The sequence below is a fragment of the Equus caballus genome, chromosome 5, assembly GCF_041296265.1.
Source record: "Equus caballus isolate H_3958 breed thoroughbred chromosome 5, TB-T2T, whole genome shotgun sequence".
In the NCBI taxonomy this organism is placed as follows: domain Eukaryota; kingdom Metazoa; phylum Chordata; class Mammalia; order Perissodactyla; family Equidae; genus Equus; species Equus caballus.
The window spans coordinates 27832557-27849161 of NC_091688.1; the positions used below are offsets into that span (position 1 = coordinate 27832557).

The 16605-nt window shown below is 38.6% G+C and overlaps 2 protein-coding genes across 3 annotated transcripts in view; one reads left to right on the forward strand and one right to left on the reverse strand.

Moving 5' to 3' along the window:
- The window catches only part of LOC106783153 (complement component receptor 1-like protein), a 245565-nt gene that overhangs the window by 187546 nt on the left and 41414 nt on the right, over positions 1-16605 (reverse strand). The window lies entirely within an intron of this gene.
- LOC100057298 (complement receptor type 2) overlaps positions 1-16605 on the forward strand; it is a 151469-nt gene that overhangs the window by 94181 nt on the left and 40683 nt on the right. Inside the window, exons 32-40 of the mRNA XM_070267887.1 lie at positions 305-390; positions 2322-2720; positions 4234-4410; positions 4496-4598; positions 5935-6020; positions 9261-9488; positions 11754-11933; positions 12551-12650; positions 16106-16191. Of these exons, the coding sequence (XP_070123988.1) occupies positions 305-390; positions 2322-2720; positions 4234-4410; positions 4496-4598; positions 5935-6020; positions 9261-9488; positions 11754-11933; positions 12551-12650; positions 16106-16191 (1445 nt within the window). The remainder of the gene's footprint in view (positions 1-304; positions 391-2321; positions 2721-4233; positions 4411-4495; positions 4599-5934; positions 6021-9260; positions 9489-11753; positions 11934-12550; positions 12651-16105; positions 16192-16605) is intronic.

Below are 16605 nucleotides of genomic sequence, written 5' to 3' on the forward strand. Positions count from 1 at the left end.
TTTTAAGAAGAAAATTATCAAACGGGTCTACAAAAAGATTGGTTTTTTTGGTACCTGATACAAACCACAATGAAGCCAAGAAATTAAGAAGCAGAGTGGTCCTTAAGGAATTAGAGAGGAAATAGCCCTTTCAATATTGACCAGATAGGTAAAGAGAAATAAGAAAAGCCAGATAAAATAGGTAGAGTTTAGGCTAGTTATTAAACTTCTCCCAGATCGTTGTCTTTCAGATTTTCCATGTATGCATGCTGTGAGGAAGTTGATGGGATGTTTTTCAAAATTAGTTTTTATTTTTTGCCTTTAGGTATCGACTCATTGGTCAGTCATCTGCTAAATGTATCATCTCAGGCAACACTGTCAGTTGGGAGACGGAGCCACCAATTTGCGAACGTGAGTTGAAATCTCTTTCCCCATTTATCCCACCAGTTAGTCCTAGAGTTGCCCTGCTGGAATTGCAAAGAATAAAGCTCATCCCTCTCAGCAATGGTATCCTTCTAATATCTGAAGAAAATAGTCATTCCCTTAAAAGTACTCACAATGTTCCAAGCCCCTAGTTCCTCCTGGTTTTTCCTTTTCTTGGAATATAATTTATTTTAAACAATAGAATTGAACTCGTTTAAAACAGCTCCCAACTTCCTCTTTTGTTGGTTGAACATTTCCCAGTTTGAAAATCATTCCTTTGTAGTGAAGTAAACAAGTACAAAGTTAGTGAAAGAAGCCCTGCTTCCTCTGCCAATTCTTCGTATCAGGTCATATATTCAAACAGTGGAGCTCTAACTTCCTTCTTATTCCTCGTCTGAACAGTGATGTGCCATCTTTCCTGTGAGTTGTTTGGAATACAAGTTTCCTACACTTTGGAGCACATAGCAGAATAAGCAGTTGCAAATTAACAAAGAATATAAAGAGAATATAAACCTGGGTTTGGTGGTGATGAAGAAATCAACACTCTCAAATCCAACTGGTGGTGGGTTAAGTGGGAACAAACTTTCTAAAAGGCCAGTGTTCAATATATATCAAAAAACTTAACTGTATGCATGCCTTTAATACAGGAATTCAACACTTTATGATTTATTCTTTAAAAAAATAACCACCGTGGGTTTTTGCAAGGATTGCTATATAGATGTTACATACATTATTGTTTATGACAGTGAAAATGTCAAAATAATCTAAATGTTGAGCATATTCCAAACAATATTTTGGAAATAATCTACTAAAAGGAACAAGCGATGTGTTCTGTAAAAACAAAAAAGTTAAAAACATGCCAGAATGCATTAGACAAGAGAGGTAACTCTTCCAAATGGAATCAAATAGTATATCTTTATGCTAGTATATTAATCAGCCAACAAAATATTTTAGAAAAAATATGTTGTGCATGTGTATTAAAGTTACACATTAAACAGTTAACAGTGGTTTTTCTCTAGATAATGGGCTTAAAGATTATTTTTATTTATATTTTATGAATTTTCTACAATAAATATGCATCTTAAATATTTTCTCAAAAGTAAAAATAAATAAATAAATAAGTGCTTACTTTATGGTATACCTGCCAAAAACTATAGAAATATTTTATATGCTCAGGAATGATTTTAAATGCCTAAGAATTATCTGTTACAAGAATATTAGATTAAATTTGTTTATAAAATTATCTGTACCTCTTCTCTTTTTAGGAGTAATGTCTGTGATACATTTTTTTTCACTTCTATATTCCTCCTTTTCTTCAGTCAATATTAGCAAAATATATCTTTATCCTTAATATCTTTATTTTCACAACATACAGTATAACACATTTAATTATTTTTATTAGTTCTGAATAAGTGACTATTATGTTTGTCATGTCTAATATGCATATTTGTGCTTTATATTTTTTATTAGTTGTGCCAAAGTCTTTGTTTTATTTATTTGATAAAAATGCTATACTGTGTGTTATACTGTATTAATAACCAACAGAATAAAGCCAAATGTCTTCTGTAGAGAGAGAACTGAATTAACAATAGGGAAATAACATATAAATTATCACTTAAAATGAGAAGTATGTGAACTATAATAATATGTGGATACATTTATTGAAATAACATTAATTGAGAAGAGCAGACGCCATGGCATTGTGGTATCTAATCTGCAATTGTGTAAAAATATGTCTGTACATTAGCAAAGATTAGACAAGGGCAGAAGTCTTGTGAATATTGACATTTTGGTAATTTGGGGCTTTTAAAAAACTGGTTATCAAAATTCATAATTGAGCATAACTTTAATATCTTTTATCTTTAATAACTTTAATAAAGAAATTGAGGTTTTGTTTAACTTCTTATCCCTTTTCCCAGGTATTCCTTGTGGGCCACCCCCAGCCATCGCCAATGGAGATTTCATTAGCACCAACAGAGAATATTTTCCATATGGAACGGTGGTGACCTATTACTGCAATCCTAGAGAGAGAAGGATAAAGCTGTTTCACCTCATCGGTCAGCCGTCAATATACTGCACCAGCCTCGACAATCAAGTCGGCGTCTGGAGCGGCCCTCCCCCTCAGTGCATTGTACCTAATACGTGCACGCCTCCAGACGTTGAAAATGGAATCAGGGTGTCTGAGAACAGAAGCTTCTTTCCCTTAAATGAAATCGTGGAGTTTAGGTGTCAGCCCGGCTTTGTCATGAAAGGACCCTCCAGTGTGCGATGCCAGGCCCAAAACAAATGGGTGCCGGAGCTGCCGAGCTGCTCCAGGGGTGAGTCTGACTGCGGCTCTGAAGGGCCTACGAATGACATGAGTTGTAGGAGGATGTGGAGATGCGTGATTGTTCTGGGGGAAGGATTTTTGGGGAGCAGTGTGAGCAAATTTGGGGGGATAAAGCATGAAATTAAGAAGGTGTGTTTGTGCATGTGTGTGTGTGCATTTATGCGTATGTGCCTTCATTTTGAGAAGCAAGAGCTTAATGAAAGAAGGAGACATCTGAGACTCTCATACTGAGCAATTGTCAGGGCAAAGTACCAGCTCCTATATTTTTCAATTATATTGGGCTTTCTGGTCATTTGTGTAATAAGCACCTTATAGGCATTGTCTCTTCTACTCTTTACAACACTCCTTTGGAATAGTGCTATTCTTATAACCATATGACAGTGAAGTTAGCTTGGTCTTTCAGAGGTTAATTAAATTGCCCAAATCATATACTACTAAGTGGCATGCTCAGGAATAGAATGCAAGTGTGTCAGACCCCAGAGCCTGCGTGCTCTGGTTCTTGCCATACTTCTATCAGCATCAATTGCAGAAAGAAATAAACTCGCTTATAAAGAGAGATATCACACCCTCAGAATAGTGACAAAGACCTTAGAGTTTGTCTATTCTTGTCCACCTCCTACATTTTATCACTAGGAATCTAAAGTTGAAAGTGAAAATAACTTGCTCAAAGCCTAACATATTTTTCATTACCTTCAATTAGATGTAGATTAGGTTGAAGTTCAAACGAGTTCTGATGCTCTGAGCACACACCAAAAGAGCTGTGAATGGAGACAGCCAGACCTTGGGTCCAATACTCTCTAAGCAATATGCCCTCTCATTACAAGGACTGGCTTATTGAGGGGACTTTGCTCCCCATGGCTTGTCTTGTCTTCTTATGCCACAATAGCTGTCTTAGGAGTGGATTGGTAAATGTTTTGGCTGTTACAGAGGGACAGAGAAGAAGCTTACAATTCTTCCACAAACCCATATCAGCCTGTGCAACCACGGAGAGAGCAGCTGGGAGGACAAACAGACAAAGAGATATAAATATGCATTATCTACACTTCAGTCGTAGGAGCGCAATAAAAGAGATGGGGGGAAATCTGTTAAAGATTTAGGTTCAGGCAATCTTCTCATTACCTGAAAGTTGAGGCTGTAAATTGGATCGCCTTTCTAGAAAATATGTGGGTGGAGAGGTCTCTCAATACTAATAACTCTACACTGATTAGCCAGCATTAGAAGAAGGAACCCCTGTGCCTGGTAGACTTATGAATGTATTTTAGACCTTGTGCTGGGAAGAACTGGGTTCTATACCTCTTTCTAGCTGTAAGGCCTTTGGCTCCATCTCTTCCCTATTCTTAACTTCCGCATCAGTCAAACGAGTGGGTTGGAGTATCCTTTGACTTCCTTTGTTATACCCGAACCCATTTAATAATGAAGTCTCTGACGTCTTGGAAGGGTTAGGATTTAGCAAAAGATATTTCCCCATAACTGACAGGAACTTGGACCTGTTCTTTCCACAGTATGTCAGCCACCTCCAAAAATCCTCCATGGTAGGCACATCGCAAGCAACAAGGACGAATTCTCCCCTGGGCAGGAAGTGTTCTACAGCTGTGAGCCCGGCTATGATCTCAGAGGGGCTGCTTCTCTGCACTGTACGCCCCAGGGAGACTGGAGCCCAGAAGCCCCAAGATGTGCAGGTGCCTACACTCTTGTCTGGTTTGCAGATCAATAATCTCTTTGTCCTTCATATGGTAGTCTTACTCATTTTTCTTTTTTCCCTAGTGAAATCATGTGCTGACTTCATAGACCAGCTCCCTAATGGCCGTATACTCCTTCCACTTAATTTCCAGCTTGGGGCAAAAGTGTCCTTCATTTGTGATGAGGGGTGAGTATGACCTGGAACAGATACCAAGGACTCAGTGCTGGATGCTGATATGCTGACCGCCTGGGCAATGGGTATTTATCCAAAAAGGGGGCCGCCTAATGGAAAAGAAGTACTAAAACAGACTAATGTCTAAAAGAATGATTGGAAAGTGTGGTGAAAACCAGACGGAACTGTGAACAGATGTTTAAAAAGGGAAAGAGGTAAATACCCTGAACAGCAGAAATGTAACGAGATGTTGACTAATTAGGTGGAACATTAAGTGTATGGATAAATAGTAATTTGTATGTTTAAAAGATAAATATTACAGAGAGTTTGTTAGAAAAGGTTTGATATTTAAAAGAAAGTTATTTATATGATAAATAACATGCAAGGATTGTTTCAGGAAACTTTTAAAGGGATCACTAGCAGAATTTGGAATAGGCATGAAGAGTAAGCGGAAGTATTTTTTAATCTAATTATATGTCATCTAATTAGTATTAAGCTGTGTTGAAGGAGGATGAAGACTGACGTTTATGCTTCAAGTAATGTCATTATCTATGTGAATCTAAATGATCTTGGTGTTATAGTCCAACATCATTAGCAGGTAAAAAGCATGGACAACAGAACAGTTGTTCCCGATATATTCTGAGGATTCCCTGACAGGCATCAAATACCAGTCACTTCAGTCACCTGGAGGCCCTTCAGGAGGCCATTGGTCTGACAATAAACCAGATGTTTTAGGATGATTGTCCTCCAAAGAATCCTCCCTTCTCACCTTTCCTTCTTTTCCCTAGATAATTTCACTTTACCCTTCAATAATCCAGATATGCCATAAGTGCCATTCAGGAACACTCCAAATGTATTGGCAAAAAGAACAGTCTCTGTTATCTTTCCTCATGTTCTCTGACTTGCCAGCTTAAATCAGGAGTTGTTTTCCTCATGATCCACTTATGAGAGGAAAATGCTACATTTTGCATTAGAGGACCAAATTCCTCCTAATGACAAAAAAGGGGCTGTCAGAGAGCAGTCAAGGAAGGATGACTTCCTGAAGGTCTGGGACCAGACCAAGGAAATGCCTGTTTATGTTTTTTTGTTCCTTCTTCAGTTCAGGCTTGTCTGATTACTGAGCTTTGACTGTTGTTATTACTTTGTCCCTCACTGGACGCTGAAACCTTTCAAAATGCATTTCTTTCTGAGCTTCCATCAGCTGAGACACCTAATGAGCTAAGCTTTTTCACCTGGGATTTAACTTAGGCATGAAATTGTATTTTAGCAGAAGAAAAGAAGCTGAGACCTGTCAATGAAGGGAAGAGAGAAATGGTATGCTCACCCCGTCACTACTGCTTTTGTTCCTTAGGTTCCATTTAAAGGGAAGTTCTGCTAGTTACTGTATCTTGGTTGGAATGGAAAGCCTTTGGAATAACAGTGTTCCTGTGTGTGAACGTGAGTAGAAGGAATATCTGTTCAGGTCTGCATCTTTCTCCTTGTTTTTTTTTTGTTTTCTTAACGCATTTTGCCCCATGAAATTATCTAATGTCTGCTGTTCTATCTTCGTTTTTGATAGAAATACTTCTTTGTTGAAATAGTTACAAGGAATGTTTTTTGGGGAAATAAACCTGAGCATCATGTGTTTTGGGTACAAACCTATAATATTTACAAGCATACTATATGCTATAAGTGGGGCAAAATGCTTCATAGTGGGAGAGAATTATGGCCTGAACCCTTGTCAAATTTTCCCCTTTTTTCCTGTCAAAAGTAATAGTCGTCACACTACAACTTTTCTATCCTTTCCTACTACTAGAAGTAGTTGGAGATGATAAAAAAGGAATAACTCTACATTCTGTAAGAACTTAGGTTTCCACTCTGAGTGAGATGGAAAGCCAATGGAGTATTTACGAGTAGAAAAGTAACAGGATATAACTTATTTGTACTGATCTCACTCTGCCTACTCTAGAGATAACTGAGTTGAAAGGGGTATATCTTAGGTTGAAATTCCCCTAATATTTCCCCTAAGGAAAACAGCCAGAGGCAAAGCTTAGGTTATAATGTTCTATTGGAAGGTACAGAGCTAGAGCAGCAAGAGTGAAGGAGAATAAAAAGGGAGGCAGGGAGGAAAGAAAAGAAGATAAATAAAAGATACTGTGTCACTAAAGTGGCCATAAACTTCACAAGAAAAACAGCTGGTTGTTTGGTTATATAGGACATCTCTGGAGAGGCCTTCTGGAATCAGAACTGACCATTAGGAAGAGGAAGAATAAGCAATTTATCTGCTGTTGTCTTTCCTGTCTCCTGTTAATCCCAAGAGTATTAAGTCCCTGCCTTCCATTGTATTATCTCATCCCTCTGCTCAGACTGTGTGGTCACCATGACGTGCTGCATGGTACTCTATATAAGCCTAGAAGTGGGAGAAGGAGCCAGAGTGGCCATGTATCCAGTCATGTTGGCTTGAACGTGGGAGCTGCTTTGACGTCCATTGCAGTGGGAAAGCAGAGGCTGTGCAGGAGCCCATCTCTCACCCTTGGGGAGGCTGAGACAGCCAGTGTTATTAGGAAATGAGGTAACAGTGGTATCAGCACTCAACTGAGAAAGCAGCTGAGGGCCCAAAAAGCAGGTGTAGCAAAGATAACTTGGGGGTATAGCTGAGGGTATAAGCTCGGAGGCTATGGCAAAAATTTAAGCAGAGGTGTTCACCCAGCAGAGCATGGGGGAGGTGATGAGAGGTGGCCAAATTCTGTATAAATTCCAAGGGTAGATATGAGAGGTTTAGCTGATGGTTTAGATATAGGGTTTAAAAAAGAGACTAAATGAAATCACTTTGGGAGTGAATATGGCCAGAGACAGATGCATGGGCCACGCCTTGTAAATCCAACAGTAAGAACTCAGAGAGATGAGAAAAAAATCAGCAAACAAGAGAAAGAGGCAGCAACCAGTATGTTAAGAGGAAAACCAGGAAGATGAGGTATCCTGGAAGCCAAGTGGAGAAATTCTTTTAAGGAGATGAAGTTGAGAAACTGCATCATATTTTACCAGAGAGGTCAAACAAGATAAGGACAGAAAATTATCGTTGGGTTTAATGACTTGGAGATAATGAATTACCTTGACAAAAGCAGTGTCAGTAGAGTTGTGGAGGCAAATGCCTGATTGGAATGAGTTCAAGGGAGAATGCAGGCGGGAGAATGCGAGATCACAAACAGCATCTTCGAGGAGTTCTGAGTAAAGGGAGTAGAGAAATGGAACTATAGCTGCAGAGAGAAATGGATTAAAGGAGCTATTTTTTGTTTTTAATATAGCAGGAACATAATATGTTAGATACACAAACACTACTAATATGTCCGGTCTGTCCATTTATTTCTTCATTAAATCAAACAGGATGTTGCTTCATCTTCTGATCATCACTATTGAAAAACACATGTTAATAATAGAACTGTTTTCAAATGAATACTTTGTTTTAAAATTATTTGGACATCTTGTACTAATCTATTTAATGAAACGATAATTATGTCTTTCATATTTGGAAGACAGCTATTTGAAAATATATTTTTTTTTTTCCCGAGGAAGATTAGCCCTGAGCTAACTACTGCCAGTCCTCCTCTTTTTTGCTGAGGAAACCTGGCCCTGAGCTAACATCCGTGCCCATCTTCCTCTACTTTATATGTGGGATGCCTACCACAGCATGGTGTGCCAAGCGGTGCCATGTCCACACCCGGGATCTGAACCGGTGAACCCCGGGCCACTGAGAAGGGGAATGTGCGCACTTAACCGCTGTGCCATCAGGCCGGCCCCTATTTGAAAATCTTAATTTTCCTGGAATATAGTTAAGAAGCATGAAAAACAGAAAGGAAAAATACTCTCATGAGCCCAAAGATATACCTAAAATCACTTTCTAGCATGTAAACATTGGTTAACCTATCCATCCTTTGATTAGTTTATCCATAATTCTTTCAAGCTGCGGTATCCTCTTCCCAAATACAGATCACGTAAGAAGGAGAAAGGAGCTTCTCCAAATAGAAACGCTCAAAGAAAGAAATGCGTTTCTTCAATGAGGAAAAAGACCCTGTAAAAACCAATAAATATCTCAAAAGTCATAGCATTCCTGAGCCTTTTGGAGCATGTACAGGAATACAGAGGATGTCTCATTTCATTGTGACAGCATTACTGGAACCATTCATTTTGGTCTTGAGAATAGTGGGGTCAAGTCATCAAGAAAAGATTAAATCACTGATAGACAAATAGTAAATAAATAATATATTTTGAAAGATATCTGTAGCATGAAGATCCCTAATGTGAAAAGATCTTGTCTATCTTGTGCTTAAAATAGCACTTGAGATACAGTAAGTGCTCAAAAGATTCCTGTTGAATTAATAGATGATTTTCTTGTTAATGTGGTTAAGAAGATTTTTGTTTATTTTAAAGGAAAAAACTCTCAATTATCCAGAAGTCTTAAACTCTCTGAAGAGTTCAGGATGCCTACATCCCTTTTGGACTTTTGTAATAAACGCTGATTTAGGTGTCATTTCATTTAGCTGCATCTTGGCAGAGGCCTAATATATTTATTTTGCAGTTTATACTCTCCCTGAGAAAAAAGGTATTGTTAAATTGGTAACACAGTCACAGGATCCCATAATTGTAGAATCACCTTAGATTAAAATTTTAATGTAATTTATGGCTCTTGTCTCCTTCTAGAAATCTTTTGTCCAAATCCTCCAGCTATCCTTAACGGGAACCACACAGGAACTTCTCTGGGAGACATTCCCTATGGAAAAGAAATATCTTACACATGTGACCTCCACCCAGACAGAGGGATGACCTTCAACCTCATTGGGGAGCGCACCATCCGCTGCACGAGTGATAGTCAAGGGAACGGGATTTGGAGCAGCCCTGCCCCTCGCTGTGAACTTTCTGGTCCTGCTGGTCAGTACCCACTTCCACATACTCTAAACGTGTTCAGAACATCTGGAACAGATCCTTCATATTTCTATAAGATTATTATGTTTGCTTATGAATTTAACTTTCTCTTAAGTGGTAGTGTCAAAATTACATGCCATAGGGGCCGGCCCCATGGCTGAGTGGTTAAGTTTGCGTGCTCCACCCTCGGCTGCCCAGGGTTTCACTGGTTCGGATCCTGGGCGCGGACATGGCACTGCTCATCAGGCCATGTTGAGGCAGTCTCCCACATGCCACAACTAGAAGGACCGACAACTGATAATATACAACTATGTATTGGGGGGATTGGAGGAGAACAAGCAGGGGCAAAAAAAAAAAGATTGGCAATGGTTGTTAGCTCAGGTGCCAATCTTAAACAAAAAGAAAAAAAAGAAAGAAAAAAAATTACATGCCATAGCTAAAATAGATGGTTTCAGCAATGCCAAGCTGTGTTTGAATAGTTAAGTTGCTAATAACAGTTCTTGCTGGTAGAGTGGTGAGGAGAGTGGAGCAAGAGGAGGGAGGGCAGGGTTGGAGGGAAGGCAGTAAGGCACAAACTGTAGAAATAAGGAAGAAGAATGTATTCATTGGAGAGGACATGAAAACAACTGCCTGTGAGCACTACCCAATATCAGGATAACTGATATATACTCTCCACACGTTCATGGGCATGCAAAGACTAAAACTGGCAATATAGATATTATTTAGTTAAGACTTTAGCTACTGTTCTGCTGAATAGGCTAAGTGAACAACAAGACTCTCTCTGCCTTTGTGGCTTAAGACCTTGACTCAAAGTATGCCCATTTGTCAGCTTGCCTCTGGGTCCCACCTTCATCTTTGTCCATGAACTCTTCCACTTTGGAAGTGAGAAGAAGCTAGAAAAGATCAGCTCCTGGAGAAGAGTACAAAAAGGAAGTGGTCATTTCTTCCTAAGGACTGGAGAAGCTTGCCTAGTTGTTGAGGCCTGACATTAGGCCTTCCCTAGAACAGAAGCTGGACTAGACTGGGGATGTGGCATCTGCCTTGGAATATTACATCATCTACAGGGGAGCCCTGAGAAAGAAGGCTGCACATGATGAGGGGCATTTAACCTTTCTTTAATCTCCTTCACCCTCCAACTCCGTAGTATATGTCAGAATCCAGTGAAATTTCTTTAAGGGCAGATGATGCCTAGGCCACTGGACAGGCTTATTGAATGAGCAAATAGAAGCAGTCTCCTTCAAAGAGGAGATAATTGAGTTCAGACTCTATTTCAAAATATGCAGCAGGCAATATACCCTCTCATAAAGAAGACATGGCTTCTTAGAGGAAGCTGCTTAATGGCTTAGTCTGTTTTGTCTTTGTCTTTAAATGTCTGGCTTAGCATCAAAAAGAGAAGAATGGTCTATCAGTTTCCTAGGGCTGCCATAACAAATTACCGCAAGCTAGATGGCTTAAAAAACCAGATTTATTCTCTCACAGATCTGGGGGCTGGCAGAGCCACACTCCCTCCTATGGCTCTAGAGCAGAATTCTACTTTGCCTCTTCTAGATTCTAGTGGCTTCTGGAATTTCTTGGCTTGTGGATACATCACTCCAATCCCTGCCTCTGTCTTCACATGGCCTTTTTCCCCTTGTCTCTGTGTCTCAAATCCCTCTCTCTTTTCTTTTATAAAGATACCACCAGTCATCGGATTTAGGGCCCTCATCTTGAGATCATTACCTTAACTATATCTGAAAAGACCCTTATTCCAAATAAGTTCCCATTCTGAGATTCTGGACGGATGTATCTTTTGGGGGGACATCATTCAACGACTATAAGAGGTGACTGTCATTTAGTGCCAGAGAAGCAGCTTATGGTGGGCACCCTGAGAATAAGGTAGAGAGGAATAAATAGAGAGAGATGGTAAAATATGTCTTGATATACATGAGTACATTAGCACCAATAAATGAGGCTATGAATGATTAACTCTAGATACAGGTTCTCTGATGGCAGGCCTGACATGTGAAACTATTAGCTAAAACTCTTGCTTTGGTAAAATAAGAGCAGAAAGGCCAGAAAGGCGAAGAGTCTTCCAAGTAGTAAAAAATTTCCTAATGAGTAGATGCTGTTGGAAAACGCTATCTAAGATAACTTCAAGGGGAAGGAAATCTTTTGTTGTTATCATAAGTCTCTGTTTCTGTGATCCCATCTATCAGCTTAGTTGGAGAGAAAGAGGAGGTAGGGCAGAAGTCTCTCTACTCACTTAGGAATTCCTGTGGTTTTGGTCTCCAGGTTACTGTAAAGCCCCAGAGCAGTTTCCATTTGCCAAGCCTACAACCCTGACTGATGAGTCTGAGTTTCCAATTGGGACATCTTTGAATTATGAATGCTCCCCTGGGTATTTTGAGAATATGTTCTCTATCACCTGCTTAGAAAACTTGGTCTGGTCAAGTGCTGAAGATATCTGTAGACGTGAGTAACCCCATCCTGGGAGCTAATTCATGTGTGCCAAAGTGTCTGTGTGATCTGATTGAATTTGTTCAAATTTTCAAGGTGAGACATCTACATTTGCCCAAGGTATTTAATGGAAAGTGGACTTGTCAGTCATCTCTTCTTATTGTCTGGAGTTTCTGCACCTCGACAAGATATTCATTTCATGGGAATGGCTCTCACAAAAGGAATTGGGGAGAAATTTTCCCTTCACAGGAAGTTACCCTTGATGGCTAAAACCATGAAATGAATAAAGTGGGCACAAAAGAAAGTTATGTTGGCCACAGTGAACTGTGCTTGGCTAACTAAGATGGGGGGAAAGTCCCAAATTTTGAGGCTTGTGATTCAGGCTAATGGGATAAGAAAACAATTCTTTAACCATAAATGACCTTTATTGGGAGATGCACAGTAGTATTTTTAAAAGCAGTGCCCAGTAGCTGCTTCATTCTGAGGTTCGGTGAGTTTCCTCAAAGTGGTCAAGTATGTGGAACAATCTGAAGTATATAGGCTGTTCAGTATGCTACACTCCAGTCTGAATCTTAAAAACAAAGGTAAATTGAACTCTATACCTGGTCCCAAATTTTGCTTCTTTCCCATAGGAAAATCATGTGGAACTCCTCCAGAACCCTTCAATGGCATGGTGCATATAAACACAGATACCCAGTTTGGATCAACAGTTAATTATTCTTGTAATGAAGGGTGAGTTGGGAGCACTATCTCTGGAATATGAGTTCCAGAAGCAATAGCAACCTCTGTCCCAGTCTTAGGTAGGCAGACTACTGGACTACTGCCACTTGTACTTCAAAAGTAAGTAATAGACTTCTGGAAAGAAATGGTAGCTTGAACATAGGCATATCACCAAAAGAACGCAAAAAAGAATGAGCAACCTGTACCTGTATTATAAACAGTCGAAGGCACCATGCTCCTGCTGAGGTGGTACATGTGAAACCTGGTAAGATATTCACTGGATAAAAAGGACCAGGCTGCCAAATAAGTCAAAGGAAACATGGTGGCTGAATCACGCAAACATCCTTAACTGAGATCAGCAAGTACTATAGATGAGTTGGAGGACCCTGAAGCAGAGGCTGGAGGGTAAATCTTAAATGTAACAGCAGCTCTGGGAAATGTAAGTATGAAAGTGCACAGAGTGAGGATGTTAATGGAGTTCTTGCTCTTGGCTTTTCTTTGGGACAAGTGACCATGCTGGAAGCCACTGCCTCAACTTGGAGGGAGCAATTAAAGAATGTGTCCTAATTTTCAGTTGCCACAAACAATTCAGAGAAAAAAAAATGTATCTATATTAAATCTTCCTGCAAAAACTGCTATTGGTCATTGGCCCCATCCTATGCTCCTCAAGCTATTGTACCTATGATCCAGCAAATTTAAACTAGGATAAATCAAAATTTGCCTCTTCTTACTTTGTCTGAGCCTGGGAGATTTTAACAGCACAATCTCTTCACCAATCCCTTCTCACCTCCCATTGTGAATAAGCCTAGAGCTCTGTGATGAGCAAACCAAAACATCACCAGATATAAGAGAAGATACAGCAATTGAAAATAAAATACCAATCTGAGAAATCAGAGAAAATATTCCTTCACAAATCAGTGTACTCCAATAAACAAGGGAATAAACTCAAAACAGGATATTAGAAATCTCTCATATGTGTTCATTACACAGAATTTATGAAACAATAAGAGTCATTTGTAAGATTTCATGATCTGATATCAGGAAAATTTACATATGTATAACACAAATGTGAGTCTAAAAAGCAACAATAGTCAGGAGATTGAATCCTGAAAAAAAAAAAAAAAAACCCAAAGAGATCATGAGAAAACAGAATTAAATTCTGCAGAATTAACCAAGGACAAAACTGGAAATTATGCACACACATGTATTCACACACACATTTAGGTTTGAGAAAAAGAAAAGAAAGCAGAAAGAGATGAAGCATTAATTGGCACATAATGGAACATAGTTTCCCAGACCAGAAGGAAAGAGACTAAATTGAATCTTAAAGGCTTACAAAACAAACGCAAGATTAATGATAAAGAGGCCCTGGACCTACAAGGAGGAAATTTATGAAATACAGCTATTAAAAAAAAATACTGCAACCATCCAGAGATAAAATAAACAGAAGAAATTCATATTGGCATCAAATATCTCTTCCACACAATAAATAACAGAAATTAGTGTTTTGAGAGAAAATATTGTGCCATAAAATTTCTGTACTCAGCCAAGCTGTCATTTATCTACAAGGAACAGATGTAGCCTTACATGAGCAAGAACCCAAAACATATACCAATTACATATACTTCCTGAAAAAAGAATCACTCCCACAAACCCATGAGTAAATTTTTTTAAAGAAAAAATCAAAGAAATAGTAATGAGGCACAAAACTAGGTAAAGAAAGTTACCAAAATTGTTATTTTAAATATGGATGTGAAACTAAATATAATGGCAGGACTAATTCTTGAAAGAGAACTCATGGAATATGAAAAGAACAAGAACAGCAATAAACTTGAATAATGCATTTTATCACTACAACTAGGAAGCTGGGGACGGAGTAAAGAAAAAAAACCAAGCTTAACTTCTATATGGGGGTAAGTAGATAATACATATTCTTGACATAAAAAATAAGGAGAAAATGGCATTCCATCCTAGTATAAAATCAAAGTATGTCAGTTCAAAATCACAAGGACAGTCAAAAGAGCAAAACCAGTTGGTCCCTATAACAAACAGGGTGAGAGAAGGAAGAGCAAGGGAACTTTCTATCTCTCCTGCTGGAAACAGCATGAGCAGAGCAAGAATGGACTTGGTCTGGTACAGTGCTGAGTTCCAGCCCTTGGATGTTAAATAAATAAAAGGGAGAGAACACTATAAGCAAGATCAAACTTGTCAGTTATGACAGTACATGTGAATGGCTTAAATTTTCCTTCTGAAGGACAATGCTTTTTAAATATAGTCAATAGAAACTTCTAACTACATGATAAAAGACAGGTTCCTAAAATAAAATGACACAGAAGAATTCCATTTATAATGTCATAAAAAATAGTTAGGCACAAATTTAACCAAGGTAACCCACAAGACTTATACACTGAAAACTATAAAACATTGCTGAATTAAAGAAGACTTAATAAATGGAACGACATCCATACTCATGGATTGGGAGTCTTAATATTGTTAAGATGAAAATACTGCCCAAAGTGATATACAGATACAAGAAATCCCCATAAAAATTCCAACAGTACTTTTTGCAGAAATGGAAAAAGTATCCTAACATTCATATGAAATTTCAAGGGGCCAAAAATAGCCAAACAATCTTGAAAAGATTAGGTTATATGCAAATATTACACCATTTTATATAAGGGACTTGAGTATCCTCAGATTTTGTGTCAGCAGGAACCAATCCCCCACAGATACCAGAGAAGACTGTATACAAATGGCCAATAAACACATAAAAAGATGCTAAACATTATTAGTCATTAGGGAAATGCAAATCAAACCCACTTCACACCTCCTAGGATGGCTTTAATAATAATTATTAAAAACTGAAAATAAAAAGTATTGGTGAGAATTTGGAGAAACTGGAACACTTGTTCATTGCTGGCGGAAACATAAAATGGTGCAACCACTGCAGAAATTGTAGGGTATCTACACTAGGAACTATTTTGCAGCAATCAAAAAGACATAATTAGATCCTGTATTCAATGAACTGATGGATGACCATAACCATGATGTGATATTAACCAGGAAAACAACTTGCAGAGAAGCATGTAGAGGCTGTACATATTTCAATAAGACGTCTTCTCTGCTGATCAAGGAGCTTATCATTTCCTGGATGGAAGTACACACGGATAAAACAACTCTGGGGGGATTCCAAAAGACAAGTACAAAAATGTCCCTTGATGAATAAGGGAATTATCACATTGAGTTGTGAGGTACTAGAAATGAAGATGGATTAAAGAGGGAAGAATTTAAGCTTGTCCTTAGAAATAAAGGACTAATTTTCAGATGGAGATGAGATTTCTTTCTTGAGGTCTCCCATGTTTTAATCCGTCTTGTCATTTGTAACATCTACGTGATATTATTTTCTCACGGTGATTTAAGTGGGAAATATGTGTAGGGTATAATCATTTTTCATTCTTTGCTTCTAGGTATCGACTCATTGGCTCCCTGTCTGCTGCTTGTCTCCTCTCAGGCAATAATGTCACGTGGGATAAAGAGGCACCTCTTTGTGAGAGTGAGTTGAAATATTTTCCCCCATAATTCCCTCCATTTGATCCGTATTTGCCCCTGGAATCATAAGGAAGAAATCCATTCCATCTATCACAGAGTGGTCTCTCAGATATTTGAAAATGAGAGTAATGTGCTGCATGTTTCTTCTGGTGTTTCTCTATTTTGGGAGGTAATTTATCTGAAACTGTGGAGCTGAACTCAGATACCATTGCCCTACTTTCCTTTTTTGATAGTAAACTCTTTCCAGTATAAAGACCATTCTCCTAGTGACGAAACTTAAAAGACATAAGAAAATTAAATTTGTCTCTGCCACCTCATAATAGCACCTTATAATCCCAGGATGTGTATTGCTTCCTTCCTTATTATTGTCACTCTGAATGATGAAAGTTCTTATAATTCTTAGCAATTTCCCCAAATC